Raw genomic sequence first — 19,997 nt, 5'->3', positions numbered from 1 at the left:
GGCAGACCAAACTGTATGTATGGTACATTTCTTTCATGCAAAGGCGTAATACCTCGCATTGTAAAGTTATAAAGTTGTAATTATGTGACACGTGTACGATACCTTTGAAACAAAGGCCGTCGTAGCGTCCATTTTGTAGTGCCACGTATGATACATGTAACACCAGGGCCATCAAAAACGGCTTGGGTTTTTTAATGTTATATCATCGGGCTTTAGCCTACAATCTTTTCCTTTAAATAAACCCAAGGTGGTGTGTTAATTATTTTTAAATTACACTTACCTTTTTTACGGGTTTTTTACACCTTCGCGTGTAACACGCCCACTTTGGTGTTATAATTATACTACGACATTGGCTATTAGTATCGCGTTACCAATCGCATTCTAAATTGCGCCTTTGCTTCTAGTTACACAATTTATGCACGTATCTTTCCGATCTTTCAATCGCACTGATACACTTTATTACCCTTCCCGCCAAACTAAAAAATTACGGTCTTTTTTACAGACCTTCAAACTGTGCTCGGCTTCGATTCCCCCCCAAGACAGGCATGATACTTGCATAAAGTGTTTGGCCGAAGACGGGCATGACGATGGGTCATGCCCGATCTGTGTTGCATTCACACCACAGGCGCAGAAAAAGAGAAATGTGGACCTCTTACACTTTAAGGGTCTATTGAAGGCGGGGGTGGACATTAGATCGGCAAGGACCGCCGCCCCCCCCCCCCCCCTCTAAAAAAGTAAGAAAGGGTAAAAAAGCAGCTGAGACTGTCTCCTCCGCTCCCTCCCCGGGGGCCGGGGGAGAAGGCTCTAGGGTCCCTGCACCCTCTTCTGCACCGTCTTTGGCAGACATCTCTGCCTTGTTGAGGTCGCAGATGGCGTCGATGATGGAGGAGGTAAAGTCTCAGCTCCGAGAGGAGATGCGGACCGAGCCTTCCCCGTTGTCGGCGCCGGACGCGGCTTCGAGACCTTGTGATATGCCCGGCGTCGGCCAGGGCAGGCCACTTGGTCTCGGGGACGATCTCAGACCGGGCTTCGGCGCCGGCTCGAGGTCGCTCCCCAGCGGAGGGGTGGCGGGCACTGGCCCGTTCACTACCGACGCACAGTTCTCCCTAGCGGAGCCAGACGCCTCTTCCGAGGCCGAGGCTTCCTCTAGCGGATTTCTAGCCCAGAGCCAGGTGGGTTCCCTTGAACCCCCGGCGCCTCGGGACCGGGACTCGGCTTCGGGCCGGGTGCAGCCCAGGGATGCGAAGGCCCAGGCCTTCGGGTGTCCCCTTCCGACTTCGTCTGCCACTTCTCTCGGGGAAGAGTCGATTAATTTCGGCTCGGAATCGAGAGAGGAGGAGTGGATGGAGGAGGGGGGAGACGACTCGGAGACCTCGGGAATATTTTCCTTCGTTTCCTCGTTGAGGCATGTACGGGACAAGATTGTCCAGGTACTGCCTCAGGTGGCTGCGCCCATGCCCCAGTCGGATCTGACTGAGTTCCGCCTTCCGGGTCACGCTTTTGCTCCGAGCAAGGCGCCCCAGGTGCGGCTCCGTATTCTGTCCTCATTGGTGCATGAAGTCATCAACCCTCTGTTGTCGGGTGCCCGCAGGAAGTTCGACCTGCCTGAACTTATTAAGCGGTACCCGTTAGCAGAGGATGGTAATATTGAGGTACCGGTGGTGGACGAATGCGTCTGGACCTCCGTTACCCTGGGGGGGTCTTCGACCCCCAACTTGGCTAAGGTCAAGCAGGGATGGCGGTTGCCACCCTTTCCCGCGTGCGGTACGGAGCTGAAGGCTGCTTACGTTTGCTTCGAGGAGCAATATCGTAACGCATGTCAGCAGCTCCGGGTGTCCGTACACTCCGCTTATCTGTCGGCCGTACAGAGGGAGTTAGCGGAAGAGGGGCCGGCCGACTCTTCGGAGTTGGCCGCGCAACTTACGGAGGTACATAGTCATCTTGCGGGGGACGCTATTCGTAGCTGTGCCTAGCAGATGATGTGCGCAGTCATGGGCATGCGCAGGCTGTGGATGTCGGTATCCAAATACTCGGCTTCCACACGCCAGGATCTACTTGCTTTGCCTTATAAGATGGGTGCCACCCTCTTCCCTGGGGCTCAGCAGGTGGTTCGAGAGGCCGCACAGTTGTATGCCTCCATCAAGGATTCTAAGGCCTTGTTGGAGGTACCATGCGTTAAACCGTGTAAGCGGACCTCTCCACTTGCTTCCTCCTACGCTGATGCGCCGGGTCAGAAGTCTGCACCTGCTTGGAAGCAGCCACTTCCTTCAGGTAAGGGCGCCGGGAGGAGCAAGAGAGGCAGGGGCCGGGGCAGGGCAGCTGGCCAGCAGCTTTTTCGTGGGGCCGGGAACCCGATTAGCGCCCGAAGTGCCCGGGGCGGACCCACGGTCGCATGTTATCGAACTGCCGACAGCCGGAGTCCACTGCCTCAAGCCGGATGTCCCCGTAGGCGGCCGACTGGCTCTATTCCTGCAGGAATGGGAGACAGTCACATCCAATCCCTGGACCCTGTCCACTCTAAGGGATGGCCATTTGCCTCGGTGGAAACATCATCCGCCCCCCTTCTCCGGGATAAAGCACACTCCGGTGCCTGCTACCCTAGAGAGGGCGGAATACCTCCGTGCCGAGGTCGACGCACTTCTTATGAAGGCTGCGATCGAACCGGTTCCCGTGGGACAGGAAAGCGAGGGCTTCTACTCGACATATTTCCTAGTCACCAAAAAAGACGGAGGGTTCAGGCCTATTCTCAATCTGAGAAGGCTGAACAAACTTATAGAGGTACCGTCCTTCAGGATGGAGACACTGCGCTCGGTGATCTCAGCTGTCGAGACTGGAGAATGGCTAACGTCAATAGACCTAAAAGACGCCTATCTCCACGTACCCATACACCCCGAGTTCAAGAAATACCTCAGGTTTTCTTTCGACGGGAGGTGTTATCAGTTCAGGGTTCTACCATTCGGGATCGCTACGGCCCCGAGGGTGTTCACCAAGCTGATGTTGATTCCCGCCCAAGTGGCCAGGTCAAAAGGTCGGTTCTGCCATCCGTACCTCGACGACTGGTTACTAAGAGCTCTATCGCAATCCCTGAGTCAGATAGCTACACAACAAGTGATAGATATTCTGATCACTCTAGGGTGGATAGTCAATCTCAAGAAGTCAGATCTGAGCCCTACTCAGAATCTAGTCTTCCTAGGGGCGAATTTCAACACTGTGAGCGGACTTGTATCCCTGTCACAAGATCGCATTACCAAGGTCAGAAGTGTTACTTCCCAGTTCCTTCTGTCCACCAGTCACACTGCTCGTACATGGCTCCAGTTACTGGTCAACATGGCGGCGACAGTGGATGTGGTTTGGCGGGCGCGCTTGAGAATGAGACCCATTCAACAAGCGCTCCGTCGACTTTGGGTGAACTCGGAAGATCTCGAGACTGTTCTCGAGACTCCGCAGTGGCTCAATGCACACCTTCAGTGGTGGACCGAGGTCAGGAATCAGTCCCGGGGGCTCCCCCTCGACACTCCCGTGCCGTCTCTCACAGTTCAAACAGACGCGTCACTCTCCGGCTGGGGAGGCGTTCTGAACGATCACACTGCCTCGGGACTATGGTCCCAGCAGGAGATCAAACTGCATATCAATGTGCTAGAACTGAGAGCGGTCAGGTTGGTGTTCCAACGCTTCCTGGATCTGCTTCGTGGCCAAGTGGTGCGTCTAGAGATGGACAACCAAACGGCGATGACTTACATCCGGAAGCAGGGGGGAACGGTGTCTCCGTCGCTTCTCCAAGAAACGTGGCAGTTCCTCCTATTGTGCGACTCACACGTTATCAGGGTGCTACCTGTTTATCTCCCGGGGGTAGACAACGTCCGTGCGGACGCTCTGTCTCGCCGGATCCTCGCTCCTCACGAGTGGAGGCTCGACCCGGGGATATTCAGGATTATCTCCCAGTTATACGGGTCGTTCCAGGTGGATCTGTTTGCGTCTGGGGTGAATCACCAGACACCAACGTTCTGCTCGCGAGTCCCCGACCCGAGGTCGGTGGCACCGGACGCCTTCCAGCTAGATTGGACGGACAGAATTCTGTGGGCATTCCCCCCAGTACCTCTGATCTCCAAGGTCCTGTCTCAGCTAGCCACTCAGCCTGCGCGACTACTTGTGCTCCTGGCACCCCTTTGGTCGGCGCAGAGTTGGTTTCCAGTCATACTCAGGTTTCTGGCTCAGCCTCCTGTTCTATTACCTTTACGACCGGACCTACTATCCCAGAACGAGGCCCTCCACCCGAATCCCAGGATTCAGTGGGTGGCTTGGCCACTGTCCGGAATCGCCTCCAGGAGAGCCGTATTCCTGCACGAGTTGCAGACACAATACTGGCTTCGCGGAGGGATTCGACAAACGTTCAGTACGAGGATAGATGGGCCTGCTATGCGCGCTGGTGTGTCGATAGAAGGATTGCAGATCCCTTTTCTGCAGATCTCGTAGCCGTACTTGAGTTCCTCCAGTCGCGACTAGATGTCGGCCTGGTACTCTACAGCTATCGCTGCCATTCACGTCCCCGTCGACGGGGCACTTTTGGGTGCGCACCCATTAGTGCAGCGTTTTTTAGCAGGTGTGGACAGGATCCGACCGCCTGTCTGGCGGATCAGTCCCCCTTGGGAATTGTCAATCGTTCTTGATTGGCTGTCCGGTCCTTCCTTTCGTGATCTGTCGTCTCTCTCTCTTCAGCTGTTGAGCTGGAAGACGGCGTTCCTTGTGGTGGTAACGTCCGGCAGACGGGTAGGCGACATTCACGCAATGTCAGCCGATCTTTCACCGGGACAGGGTCAGTATTCGCCTGCCGGACTCTTACCGTCCTAAGGTCGCACACGCCTTCCACGTGACGGCTCCTATTGAGCTACCTGCTCTTTCACAGCCTTCCTCGTCGGGGACCACTACAAGACATGCTCATGTCTTGGATGTCCGCAGGACCCTTAAGTCCTATATCAGCAGAACTAAGGGTATCCGTAAGGATAATCAACTATTTTGCTGTTATGGCGGTAGGAAGGCTGGCTCACCTGCGAGCAAACAAACTATCTCGAGGTGGATAGTCTCTACTATATGTACGGCGTAAACACTTCAAGGCAGGGACCCCCCTACCAAGTTGAAGGCTCATTCGGTTAGAGCAGTGGCTACGACACAAGCGTATGCCGCGGCTCTGCCCATTGAGGAGATCTGCTCCGCGGCTATTTGGAGCCAGCCGAGCATGTTCATCAAACATTACCAACTCGACAAACACTCTAGCGAGCGTGCTCGGTTTGGTCAGTCAGTTCTCCGAAGTTCTACATCTCTAGCCGATTGAGCCTTCGAGATTTTAGACCGCCCGGACCGGTTATAACACTGCTCAGTAACGGTCCGTATTTTATCTTCTACGGTCGATACAATACCAGCCATTACTACTCGATAATCATCGTATTTGCACATGCACTCCTTCGATTTACGGGGACCCTCTGGCCTAGCTCTGTGCGGGTTTATAGTCTCTCGTGATCTGTGCCCCCAATATCACTTGTTCAAAAAAGTGGGGGGGGGGGGGGTGTGTGTGTGTGTCGAGTTCTCGATATGATAAGCCACAAAGAATGGCTCTTTTCATTGTGTATGGTCGATAACGCCCTGTCTCCAGCCCCCGCCTTTCGACGGTGGTGCCTCACGATAAGGTTGGTTCCATTTATTGAACTCTTGTTTATTCATTGAAATAATCAAAATACGATGTATTAATGCACGCTTGTTGCTGACGGATGCCACTTCCTAGATTATCTTTAGGAGTCTATCTTGATGCAATAAGTGCCCCAAGGAGGATTTAAACCTGAAAGAGAATTTTAGAAACCTGTAGAGGTTATGAATTCTCTGATGAAATCCTCCTTGGGGCACGGCCACCCGCCTCCCCACATTCCGTCAGCATTAGACATATGGAAAGTGATTTGGGTGAGAGTTGCTTCCCTTGGCGTGACGCGCCGTGGAGGGTGAGGCACCATAAGGATGGACGTATATCATACAAAAACAAAGTTTTTTGTGTGGTAACAATTTTTATTAAGGAAAATGGTTACAACTATGTCATGTAGATTTTCTTGAGCCAGGAAAATGCAATAAGTGCCCCAAGGAGGATTTCATCAGAGAATTCATAACCTCTACAGGTTTGTAAAAGTTATGTTAATTGACTTGTTGTTTCTCAGGTGGATGCAGCTACTCGAGATGTGCTTTTTTCTATTGTGACCAACTGGATGAAGGATAAGAAGGTAGGTCATTGAATGAACTTCTTGCAAGGTGGTGATGGACAGTGTTGTTTGAGGGATGTCTATTGATGATGTTTATGAATGGTGCTTTTGCAAGGTGTTGTTGGACAGTGTTGTTTGAGGGCTGTCTGCTGATGATGTTTACAGATGATGTGTATGGATGGTGTTTCAGGTGATTCATCAGACTCTGGCATCTCAAGTTTGTGGGTTGTTTGTGGAGGTGGAGAAGACCAACTTTGAACATCGACTGGCGGATGTCCTGCCTCTGATACAACAGCAAGCTGACCCTGACAGATACGTGGAGGTAGGTTCTGCACGGATGTCACGTGCGGAGAGGAGGCTCTGGAGATGTCTTCATCTGATGGATGTTTCTTTTAACCTCCATTAACAATTGCTGACTTAGTCAGTCCATGTTATGTTAAGCATGTATAGGTGCACAAGTAAACAAGATTCAGTTATTATCCCATTATTAATTAGGGATTATTAATGGTTCATTTATGAATTGACTTCATATATACTATGTTCCACAGAAAGAAGGTGACCGGGAGTTCGAGCTGGACCACTGTCTGTACAGCCTCCTCGTCAACATCTCCAAACTCCTGAACAACTGTCACATCCTCCGCAACCAGAAATACACGGAAGACATGAACACAATATGGGGTAAGTCAAACAGGTTCTTCTGTGTCTCCCTGTGGTGATTCCATGTTAGAATGTTAGCACGGGTGGCCCAGTCATCCAAGGCCACATAATTCGCTGTGCAGAATCTCTTCCCTTTGGCCTGCCAGAAAAGTATGATTGTGGGTTTGAATCCTGGTTTGCCCCGATTATGTTTCTCGGTTTGTCAGCACCATACCCATTCTTGTGGGTTTCACCAAAGTGGTAAATGTCTGAGGTATGCATTACTTCGGATTTTGCTCCCACAGTAAACTGATGCGCTGTGATATAACTGGAATACTGTTCAATGCGGCATTAAACTCCATACACTCTCTCACCTAGGTTAGGACTGGGTCCAGTTCCACAAAGTGACCTGAGCAATTCATGTCTTACTTGAGTTACGATTATCTTAGCGCTAAGATCAATTTGTGGAACAGGGCATTGATCCTTTGTGACCTAGAGTTGTCATTAGAGACGTAATGAATTCAGTGGTCAGGTTCGATGACCTCGTCGGTTGTTGCTCATGATATCAACCACTAGGTTGTCTGGTCCAGCTTGATTATTTACAGGTTGCAGTAATGTGGCCTGAATATTGCTGACTGCAGAGTTAGGCAACATTCACTCACTCGCTCATCAATGCTAAGACCAACCAACTAACGGGGCTGCAGTGATATGATCTTTACGTTGTACGCACTGAAGACAGACATGGTACAGCCAGTGTATGTGCGAGATGTTTGTTTCAGAACATGTCCAGGACCAGACTCGTGAAGATTTTGGATTGGATTGCTTTTCAGCAACCCGTGCTTGTCTTAAGAGGCAAAAAACGGGAACGGGTGGTCAGGCTGGCTGACTTGGCTGACGCAGGTCATCGTATCCCAATATAGCGTGGATCAGTGCTCATGATATCAATCACTGGATTGTCTGGTCCAGACGTGATTATTTACAGTCACCGTCATATAGCTGGAATATTGCTGAGTGTGGCATTGAAAAACAAACAAACAAACCAGTACCACCTGCTGCAGTGATATAATGTTTACGTTGTAGCTCTGAAGACAGACATGGTATAGCCAGTGTATATGCAAGCTGTGTGTTTCAGAGCATGTCCAGCAAAACCTGCTGCAGTGATATAATGTTTACGTTGTAGCTCTGAAGACAGACATGGTATAGCTAGTGTATATGCAAGCTGTGTGTTTCAGAGCATGTCCAGCACCACTTGCTGTACCCCCATGCCTGGTGTCGACTGACCGCCTGCCAGCTGTTGGGTCAACTGTTCTCAGCGTGGCCACTGGATGATGTCCAGAGCCTTCTGGAGAGTGGTCAGTCGGAGGACTACCTGCTGACTGATACCAGGCAGAAGGTGAGAGTCTTGGGGACACGAGATGATTAACCATAGTGCCCAGTAGAGGATCTACCTCTTTTGGTTCCTGGGAAGAATATATTTGGTACACAATGAACATCTTCCCCAGGCAAGGGACTTAACTGACTATTTGAGTCCAGTTTCCACCCTTGCTGAACTTGGCTGGAATTTCGGGGCTTGATCGTAGCACCACCAGTTGCTATTACTAGTAATGTCCCTTCTATGTCCCTCCAGGGGGCACGGGTGGCCCAGTCGTCTAAGGCGCCGCGACTCACTGTGCAGAGTTGTGTCCCTTGGGCACGCCAGAAACCTATGATTGTGGGTTCGAGTCCCGGCCCGCCCCGATTATGTTTCTAGGTTAGTCAGCACCATACCCGTGCTCGTGGGTTTCACCGAAGTGGTAAACGTCTGAGACCTGCGTCACTTCGGGCTTTCCTCCCACATTAAGCTGACACGCCGTGATATAACTGGAATACTGTTAAAAGCGGCGTTAAACCCTACTCACTCACTCACTCACTCGCTCACTCACTCACTCACTCACTAACTCACATCCTCTGACTCACTCACTCACTCACTCACTCACTCACTCACTCACTCACTGTCCCTCCTTTTGACCAACCACCTCTCATATCTTTTGCATTTGCTTCAAACAAAATGGCAGCATCCACTCAAGACCATCTGTTTGGTAACCAAAATTTATATTCTGATAAAAAGTTTCTTTGCGAAGGGCAACAAATCATTTGAGCACCTTCATTTAAAACATGAAATATCAGTCAACGCCGAGTTGGACTATGTATAGACTCGTTAGACAAAATATAGCTCCATAATTCCAGCCTAGTTCGGCAAGGGTGGAAACTGAACATTTAAAGTCAGTTAAGTCCCTTGCCTCTGAAAGATGCATAATGCAACGTGTTATTCATGCAAATATTCTTGCACTTTCACTGAGTATAAAATTTGACAAGTTTAGGATAAAAGACACCAGAGGATTTTTATGAGATTTAAGGGGCATCAGGGTAAGTGTTTTCTCTAACTTATAAACCGAAAAAAGAAACTTAAAACAACATTTATCAACAATTTTGTTTCAAACATACTTTCTATAAACCTTAGGAAACGGGTGAAAAATATCTGTTGCTGGCGTGCGGGTACTTGAAAAAGACATTCTTAGAAGCATTGCGATTTATTAGCACTTCTGCAGCCTTGTGGTACACTCACTGGGCTACACATAGAAAGGTTAAATTGCGTGTTCCGTCCTGGGAATATGAAGAAAACATTTGTCATTTGATTTTACATTTCATTACATTATGTTCAAATGCAAAATAAATTTCCAGCGAGAAACATTGATGTGTTACAATATTAATGGAGGTTATGTTAATAAAGTCCCCGGGATATATAAAGTCCTGGGGATATCATAACATCCCTGTTTTTGAGATTTAACCCGACTGGAGAACATTGGGGCGACATCACTGGAAGCTTATGAGCCGGGATGAGCCGGGTTGTATAGACCTGTGAAGATCCGGGGTCGGGTGGCCAGGCTTGCTGACTTGGTTGTTGCATGTCATCGATCCCAACTGCGTAGATCAGTGCTCATGATGTCAATCACTGGATTGCTGAGTGTGGCGTTAAACAACAAACAAACAAACAAACAAACTGGTTGTATAGACCACAATGTTTTGATCACAGATTGTGTGATGTAGTAAGTTGCAGCTATACTGAATGACGTATTGTTGCCGTTATGTGAATGTTACTTGTCTTTCAGATGAGGGGACTCACTCAGTCTTTCATCACTCAACTACAGTCCGAACATCTCACCGAAGATCTCATCAACCAGGTACATGTTTGTTTGAATGAGGAGTGAAGGAAATCCCAGGTCTTGTATCTTGTATAGATAATGAGATGTAAGCAAACAACCTATGGTGGTCATACGAGGCAACTCAAGATGTGCAGTGGTCAGGCGTGATGATTTTGTTGATTACATTTTATCAGAACCTCAAACTACCTGTTAAGATCCTGGGTAAATAGGTCTTCAGCAACCCATGCTTGCTGTAAGAGGCGACTATCCTTGTCGTAAGAGATGACTAACGGGATCGGAGGGTCAGGCTCGCCGACTTGGTTGATGCATGTCATCTTATCGCAATTGTGTGGATCGATGTGCATGATGTCAGTCACTGGATTGTCTGGTCCAGATTCGATTAATCACAGAATGCCATCATATAGCTGGAATATTGCTGAGTGTGGCGTTTTTATAAGAACCCCAAACTGGATCATTGTTCATTATATCAATCACTGGTTTGTCTGGTCCAAATTTGATTATGATTAGGCTGCTGCCATTTCGCTAGCACGTTCCTGAGTGCTGCATCAAAACAATGATCAAACAAAAACAAAACTCTATTTGAACGACATGCAGTAAACTACGGTTAGTACAAACGCAAAGGGACCACTAATTTTAGTTCGTAATAACCGTAGTTCGTTATAAGCATTTATACAGCTTATGTACAACAAATGGCCGGGACGAAAACATTAGTTTGATATATTGGTCAGTCAGTCAGTAGTTCAGGTCAGCAGTTTACTGTATGGAAATCACATACTGTTATGGTGTTAAACAAAAATAAATATAACATCTGAAGTAATTAAGTATTTGCTTGTTGCCTTCTTGCAGATTGTGAAGAACATGCTGTATGTTGGGAAAGTCATCAAACTCCTGCCTTCCTCCGAGGAAGACCCAGCAGGCCTGGAGGAAGAGCCTGAGGAATCTGGGGGGTCCACCAAGGCCAAGCAAGGGCTGTCAGTCAAGTGGATCATCAAGCGTATGGTGCGGGAAGCTCACCATGAGGCCATTAACAACACCAAGGTCACTTTGAAGGTGAGGGTCCCCTACACCCACCCCCTTTTAATGAATGACCAGTTCCTTACTTGTTTGTGGATCAGCTACAAATCCATTGAGGAACTCTTTTGCAACTAGAATTTGTGTATGAAATCATCTCTCTTTATGTATATATATAAATAAAGTATTAGTTGAATGGGTTTTAGCATCGTAAATATCATACTAGCATTAGGAATAGAAATTATATTATGTGAGCCTTTGGTGAGCTGAATGCATGAATTGTTTTCCTGCAATTGTTTGAACTATTTACAACACAGGAACACACAAGGTTCCTAATCAAGTTATCATATAATGTCGTGGGAAATATTGGATGTTTAAGACATAATTTTACTCAATGTAGCTTTCAACACCACATATGAATACAATTTTCCATTAGCAAAAAGAATTAGGCCACGCCCACTACCGGACTACTGTTTCCTTAATGGCTGATAATAGAGTGGGTGGGTGGGGCTTGTGTCCGTCATTGCAGTGAATGATGTCACTGATTTCATATTGTTCTTTACAAGTTTTGTCTCAATGCTAAAATAATCAGTCCATGAAGTTATTGCTGTTTTTACCTCCATAAAGTCAGTTAGTAAATGAAAACATGTTTCATAGTTATAAAAATGGTGCCTTTGATCATGAGCTGTTTAGAAGTGTATCTCTTCAACCTCCTGTCATGTAGTGTTATCGGTTTGACAGAGAGAGGGGATCTTCAAGTGGCTGGCGGCGGTGTGTCTGGAACAGGACAAGTCTGGGTTACAGGACATCCTGCGTATTGTCATGCCCGCGCTGCACAGGGAGATGACAACTCAGGCCAATGCAGGTCAGTTCAGAAGTGTCCTCTTTGTTTCCTAGTAATGGGGAAGCAAATTTCAAGTTTAGATTCTTCCAAGGTACATGAGGGGCGGTCGGGTAGCCAAGTGGTTAAAGCATTCGCTCGTCACGCCAAAGACCCGGGTTCGAACCCCGACATGAGTACAATGTGTGAAGCCCATTTTTGGTGTCCCCCGCCGTGATATTGCTGGCATATTGCTAAAAGCGGCGTAAAACCATACTCACTCACTCCAAGGTACATTAGGGGAGTCGGGGTAGTCTAGTGGTTAAAGCGTTTGCTTGTCATACCAAAGACCTGGGTTTGATTCCCCACATGTGTATATGTGTGAACCCATTTCTGGTGTCCCCCGCAGTGATATTGCTGGAATATTACTTAAACCGGCGTAAAACTGTACTCTTCACTCGCTCCAAGGTACATTAAAGGAATAGTTTCCAACCATTACACATTTGACATAATCATTATGACATGTTGAAATGAGTTCCGCCAATACAATTAAGTGGAATGTATTTCCAATTTTGTAAACTACATTGCCAGTAATTGTTTTGTTATTTTACCTTGCCAAACCAGTTAATAACCAACTGAACCCCTTGTTTTCGCTTGTGAGCGAAGGTTTAGTATTTTTTTTAGGTGTTTGTTTGATGCTATCAATGCATAAGTACACCACACAGTATATCAAACAAATAAAGATTTCCATTTATTTCGGAAAATTACAAAGTGTATCAGTACATGATAGAATGACATCAAGATGCACTCTTTTCTCCTTGACGAGTAGTTTGTTCATCAAGTAGAAAATCCATGGACCCTATGTCATTGTGATTGTTATTTATTTTCATTGATCACTGCCTCAAGCCACTGAATATAATGATGATTATGTACGAGACGCCAGCCACTTATTATTGTGATGATAATATATAAGACGCCAGCCACCTATTATTGTGATGATTATGTACGAGACGCCAGCCACTTATTATTGTGATGATTATGTACGAGACGCCAGCCACTTATTATTGTGATGATTATGTATGAGACGCCAGTCACTTATTATTGTGATGATTATGTACGAGACGCCAGCCACTTATTATTATGATGATTATGCTCCAGACTCGAGCCTGAAGACTCTGGCCCAGGAAGTGATGGATCTGCTGAAGAGGCTGGTGGGAGTGGAGGCATTCTCCCAGGTGTACGCCACAGTGCAGCAGACCAGGGCTGAGAAGCGAGCAGGGAAGAAACGCATGAAAGCTGTTGAGGTGAGATATACTTTTAACAATAGTCTTAAGGGTGTCAGACGCGTTCCATGGTCTAGTGGTAGAGCATCCGCCCGGAGAGTGGAAGGTATGGGGTTTGATGCTCGACCGTGTCATACTGAAAGATGTATGTGTCCTGGTTCTTGTTGTTACCCTGTCTGGTGCTCAACATAAAGGGGCTAAAACAAGGACTGGTTGGCTCGGAGTCAGTATACTGACGCACGCATGCACGCACGCACGCACGTTAACCAATAAACCTGCTGTTCACTCTATATGTATCATGTTCACTCGTTATGTGTGTTGACCTGTGAAGAAAAGGTCTTCAGTAAACTATGCTTGTCGTAAGAGGCGACTAACTGGATCAAGGAGTGGGAACAAACAAACAATATGTGTCATGTTCACTCTGTGTCCTGTTCACACTATATGTGTCCTGTTCACTCTATATGTGTCCTGTTCACTCTGTATGTGTCCTGACTCTGTATGTGTGTGTTCACTCTATATATGTCCTGTTCACACTATATGTGTCCTGTTCACTCTATATGTGTCCTGTTCACTCTATATGTGTCCTGTTCACTCTGTATGTGTCCTGTTCACTCTATGTGTGTCCTGTTCACTCTATATATGTCCTGTTCACTCTGTATGTGTCCTGTTCACTCTGTATGTGTCCTGTTCACTCTATATATGTCCTGACTCTGTATGTGTCCTGTTCACTCTATATGTGTCCTGTTCACTCTATATGTGTCCTGACTCTGTATGTGTCCTGTTCACTCTGTATGTGTCCTGTTCACTCTGTATGTGTCCTGTTCACTCTATATGTGTCCTGTTCACTCTGTATGTGTCCTGTTCACTCTATATGTGTCCTGTTCACTCTGTATGTGTCCTGACTCTATATGTGTCCTGTTCACTCTATATGTGTCCTGTTCACTCTGTATGTGTCCTGTTCACTCTATGTGTGTCCTGTTCACTCTGTATGTGTCCTGTTCACTCTATATATGTCCTGTTCACTCTATATATGTCCTGTTCACTTTATGTGTCCTGTTCACTCTGTATGTGTCCTGTTCACTCTGTATGTGTCCTGTTCACACTATATGTGTCCTGTTCACTCTATATGTGTCCTGTTCACTCTATATGTGTCCTGTTCACACTATGTGTCCTGTTCACACTATATGTGTCCTGTTCACTCTATATGTGTCCTGTTCACTCTATATGTGTCCTGTTCACACTATGTGTCCTGTTCACACTATATGTGTCCTGTTCACTCTATATGTGTCCTGTTCACTCTATATGTGTCCTGTTCACACTATGTGTCCTGTTCACTCTATATGTGTCCTGTTCACTCTATATGTGTCCTGTTCACTCTATATATGTCCTGTTCACACTATATGTGTCCTGTTCACACTATGTGTCCTGTTCACTCTATATGTCCTGTTCACACTATATGTGTCCTGACTCTGTATGTGTGTGTTCACTCTATATATGTCCTGTTCACACTTTATGTGTCCTGTTCACTCTGTATATATGTCCTGTTCACACTATATGTGTCCTGTTCACTCTTTATATATGTCCTGTTCACTCTATATGTGTCCTGTTCACTCTATATATGTCCTGACTCTGTATGTGTGTTCACTCTATATATGTCCTGTTCACACTATATGTGTCCTGTTCACTCTATATATGTCCTGTTCACACTATATGTGTCCTGTTCACTCTATATGTGTCCTGTTCACTCTATATATATGTCCTGTTCACTCTATATGTGTCCTGTTCACTCTATATGTGTCCTGACTCTGTATGTGTGTGTTCACTCTATATATGTCCTGTTCACACTATATGTGTCCTGTTCACTCTATATGTGTCCTGTTCACTCTATATATATGTCCTGTTCACACTATATGTGTCCTGTTCACACTATGTGTCCTGTTCACTCTATATGTCCTGTTCACACTATATGTGTCCTGACTCTGTATGTGTGTGTTCACTCTATATATGTCCTGTTCACACTTTATGTGTCCTGTTCACTCTGTATATATGTCCTGTTCACACTATATGTGTCCTGTTCACTCTGTATGTGTCCTGACTCTGTATGTGTGTGTTCACTCTATATATGTCCTGTTCACACTATATGTGTCCTGTTCACTCTGTATGTGTCCTGTTCACTCTGTATATATGTCCTGTTCACACTATATGTGTCCTGTTCACACTATGTGTCCTGACTCTGTATGTGTCCTGTTCACTCTATATATATGTCCTGTTCACTCTGTATGTGTCCTGACTCTGTATGTGTGTGTTCACTCTATATTTGTCCTGTTCACTCTGTATGTGTCCTGACTCTGTGTGTGTGTTCACTCTATATGTGTCCTGTTCACACTATATGTGTCATGTTCACAGGCTGTGTCGAGACCGGACGTTGCTGCCAGGAAGAAGATAAGGAAATACGAAGTGAGGAAAGAGTCAAGAAAGAGGAAGATTCAAATGATGAAGACTGGGAAAAACCCCAAGAAGTTAAAATTGAAGAAAATGGCAATTCTTGAGGACTGAACCAGAGTGTACTTATTGTTATGTGAGGGAGGGAGGCAACTCCAGCTGTATGATATGTACATAAACCAAGGATATTGTACATAAAATAAATTCTCAAACATTCTCTTTCTATTTGTACTTTTTTGTATGCCTGAGTGCGCTGTGACATGAGATTGTACCATGATATATAAGTTAGCTACGAGATGAATCGTAAATTGGAGGACGTTATTTTTGAGAGGGAAGTGTCCTGCGAGTTGAAGCCCATAGATGTAGCTGGACAGTGCAGATGAACGCTATGGTCGAACTATCGAATCAAAAAGCAGGAGACATATGACAATCAGGATTGGGAGAAAAGTTGCAGATAATCAACATGAAAATGTTGAGAATACCAGATTTAGTCCCCTGTAAATAAATTGGACTTGTCTGACATTGCTGAGGTTGGATTGTATTCAGGGAGTCATCATTATTTGCAGACAGGTAACTGTTTTTACAGCTTGTACATTTTACTGACGTACTTTAAGAGGCTGTACAAAATCTTGATATCTCATATGAGAAAGAAGTGAAATACTGACATCCCTGTCTTGGTCACTGTACGGTTATTTATGGAGTGCGATAGTGCGCACCACCTCTTTTGAAAAGCCTGCTATCTCATATTTGCACATACAGCTGAAATCATTGCATACACATTTAACACAAGAAAATGAAAGCAGTTTGGAATCCACTCAACACCATGGGTCTGTCTGTGACGCCGGAATCACATAGGTTAATATGTTCCCCTCCATGACAACATTGGTCTGTTGGTCCCATGAAAGTCGGTTTGAATTCAGTAGTATACTGGATTTATTCACTTGTATCTTTTGTTTATAAAGGCAGGTAAAATTATACAGTGACATCTTCAACCAATTGGTCACACCAGCAATGTATTTACTTTAAGAATTTGCAGTAATCAAATCAATCTCCGACCTGTGAAGATCCGGGGTCTTCAGCATCCCATGTTTGCCATAAACGGCGACTATGATTGTCATGAGAGGCGACTAACAGGATCGGGTGGTCAGGCTCGCTGATTTGGTTGATGCATGTCATCGTATCCCAATTGTGTAAATCGATGCGCATGAAGTCAATCACTGGATTGTCTGGTCCAGACTCAATTATTTACAGACCGCAGTCATATAGCTGAAATACTGCTGAATGCGCGTTAAACAGCAAACAAATCAAAACAAACAAACAAACAAATCAATCTCCAGTAATCAATCATCTTAAGTGTTAATACAGTGAAACCCTGTTTGTGTAACAATTTGAAATATCTACTGTTATTTGCCTTTTCGAAAGTAGCCAGCTTTGCAAATTGAACAAAATGGGGCCTACTTTTTGGCAGTACCAGAGTGAACGAGTTTCACGTGGCTTTTAGCAATATTCCAGCAATATCATGGGGGGAAGACACCAGAAATGGGCTGATTCACACATTGTACCCATGTGGGAAATCGAAACTGGGTATTTGGCTTGAAGAACGCTATAACCACTAGGCTACCCCTCCTCCCCTGATAGTACCAGTAGAGAGGTGATTGCTTCCTTTTTCATCTGAATCCCATTATATAAAGACACGACTTCGACTTCGTAGGTAAGACATAGGTAAGATACGATATAATATTTGATATTGAAACCACTAGATTTTACCAGATTTGGTACATCTAGATGGTATCAGATTGTAAATCATAGGATCAGCTTCACAAATTTTACCTGTAGCAAGCGTAAGTAGGTGTAATCCTGTAATTAATGGAAATAATACAAATGTCACATGCAACCTGTATCTGTACAATATATCGGTAGCTTTGGGGCCACGGGTAGCCCAGTGGTCTAAGGCGCCGCGATTCGCTGTGCATTTTTGGCAGCGTCATACCCATGCTCGTGGGTTTCACCGAAATGGTAAACATCTGAGACCTGCATTACTTCGGGCTTTCCTCCCACATTAAGCTGACAAGCCATAATATAACTGGAATACTGTTAAAAGTGGCGTTAAACCCAACTCACTCACTCACACTCTGTACCTACCGATTTCTTGGTTAACCTTCCTGTTTCAACTTTTGCAGCAACATCTAACATTTGTTTCATTTTTGTCAATTAGTCTTTAGTGTTTATGACATACTATTTGAATATCGAATATATGTAAGTGAACTAAAGTGTCACATCGAGAAAAAAATAAAAAATTAAGAAAAACAATAGATTAACCATTGTTATGTCTGTTCTTTGAATGTGTGGTCCGCCTCCGTGGTCTAGTGGTAGAGCGTCCGCCCGGAGAGCGGAAGGTTCGGGGTTCGATCCCCGGCCGCGTCATACCAAAAGGCGTTAAAAGATGGTACTTGTTGTTACCCTGTCTGGCGCTAGGCATTAAGGGGCTAAAACAAGGACTGGTCGGCTCGGAGTCAGTATACTGTGTCTGAGTGGGGTATTCATGTTAAACTGCGGCATGGTATCTCAGTGAGCTAGCGCTATAAATCGGCATGAGTCCGGACTAGTACAAGCAGCCACACACACACGTGCATGCACGTCGCTATATAAGTGCAATAATCTTGGATGCGACGTTAAACCCAATTTCACCTCACCTCACCTCTTTGAATGTGTATTAACACAGTGCTAAATCAAATGTTAAGGATGTCTTGGCAAGTGTTTCACCCTCCACAGTACATAAGACAATTATTGTGTGCTATTTCCTGGACAAGGCTGAGCTATTAAATGATTGATGAGAATTGAGACACATCTGTAACCCGATGAAATTGCTAACAGGCACGCTTTCACAGCAGAAGCGTCAACAGGAAGTTGAGATTATACCCTATACTGGTCCCTCATCAATCTTGCTGACAGGTCTTGATAAGTAACGTTACTATATTTCTGTATCAGCTATATATGCTGAACAACAAAAGTTCCTGTGACATTGAATAAGATTTAATGCAAACGTATGTTTTTACCAAATCTGAAACAATTTCGGTTTGCAACAGATAAAAGGCGCCTGTAAGTGTTCAAATGGTTTAATTTGCCATACTGTCTTCAGAAAATGCGTGATTTCATAAAAAAACAACATGAACATGCCAAAATGTCAATTTACAAATCAATAGCGTGTGTGTCCACCTCTGGTTGCGATGCAAACAACCCATCTTCGTCTCATGGAATGGACCAGGCGTTGCACAAGGTCCTGTGGGATATCTGTCCATACCTGCTGGAGCATGTTTCGAAGTTCATGGATTGTCTGTGGAACACCTGGTTGACGTCGAAGGCACACATGTACTCGATTGGTGAGAGATCAGGGGAGCAAGCGGGCCAGGGATGACATTCACGTTGTTTTGTTGAAAAGCATCCTGAACAAGTCGAGCAATATGAGGCCGGGCGTTGTCATGTTGAAAGGTAATGCCTGGGCCATGACCTCGCAAAAACGGTAGAACAACAGGGCGATGATCTCGTTGCGGTAGCGCTGTCCATTGAGATTTCCCACTACCACTATCAAACGGGTCCTCTGTCTTGCTGTAATCCCACCTCATACCATAACGCTGCTGCCCCCGTACCGATCTTCTTCCATGACACAATGACTGACGTAACGTTCACCTCAACGTCGGTACACTCGAATCCGTCCATCGCTGTGGCTGAGGTGAAAACGAGACTCGTCAGTGAATAGAACTTGTCCCCACTGCATGGCCGTCCAAGCAGTTGCGTTTTTGTGACTTGATTCCATACGTGTACTACAATATTAAAAACCAAACTTTACTTGTTTGAAAAATACACTAAAATATTGGTGTCACAGGAACTTTTGTTGTTGAGTATATATTCTGTTAATAGTTATGATGACATAAGAAGAACTAATAATGACCTGACACTTGAGAATCAATCAATCATATAAATTATATATTTACCAAGGAATAAGAGAATACTCGGTTTAAATGTATGTGCCACACCTCAGATTAGAACAGTTGGAAAAAAACTCGATATAATGGCAGGCATGACAACAGTGTGAAAGTATCAAGACATTTATGCATAAATCTGTTCCATTTCCATATAACTTTCTTAATAATGTATTTACACTCAATGATAATGCAATGTAATTTACAGTCAATGTGTTGAATTCCAAGCTTGGAGTGTCAAACCTTTTTTTTTGATAACACCATTTCTTCAAAGAATTAATAACTCAAGGCCGCTGACACTTGAGGAAGTAACATCCTTACCGACAGCGCTACGCTAAGCAAACTCACATACACAATGTGCCATCTATTTCAAAAAGTTGCAG

The 19,997-nt window shown here is 45.6% G+C and overlaps 1 protein-coding gene across 1 annotated transcript in view; it reads left to right on the top strand.

Moving 5' to 3' along the window:
* Nucleotides 1–15,850, top strand: part of LOC124141476 (small subunit processome component 20 homolog) — a 91,814-nt gene extending 75,964 nt beyond the window's left edge. Inside the window, exons 56-64 of the mRNA XM_048402402.1 lie at nt 6,198–6,260; nt 6,430–6,561; nt 6,788–6,917; nt 8,108–8,268; nt 10,025–10,096; nt 10,925–11,128; nt 11,831–11,954; nt 13,068–13,213; nt 15,599–15,850. Coding sequence (XP_048258359.1) covers nt 6,198–6,260; nt 6,430–6,561; nt 6,788–6,917; nt 8,108–8,268; nt 10,025–10,096; nt 10,925–11,128; nt 11,831–11,954; nt 13,068–13,213; nt 15,599–15,748 — 1,182 coding nt within the window. The 3' untranslated portion in view covers nt 15,749–15,850. The remainder of the gene's footprint in view (nt 1–6,197; nt 6,261–6,429; nt 6,562–6,787; nt 6,918–8,107; nt 8,269–10,024; nt 10,097–10,924; nt 11,129–11,830; nt 11,955–13,067; nt 13,214–15,598) is intronic.
* The last annotated feature ends 4,147 nt before the right edge of the window (nt 15,851–19,997 follow it).

The sequence above is a fragment of the Haliotis rufescens genome, unplaced genomic scaffold, assembly GCF_023055435.1.
Source record: "Haliotis rufescens isolate VD_foot unplaced genomic scaffold, xgHalRufe1.0.p SCAF_26, whole genome shotgun sequence".
NCBI classification, from domain to species: Eukaryota; Metazoa; Mollusca; class Gastropoda; order Lepetellida; family Haliotidae; genus Haliotis; species Haliotis rufescens.
This window is presented reverse-complemented; position numbering and strand designations above follow the sequence as displayed.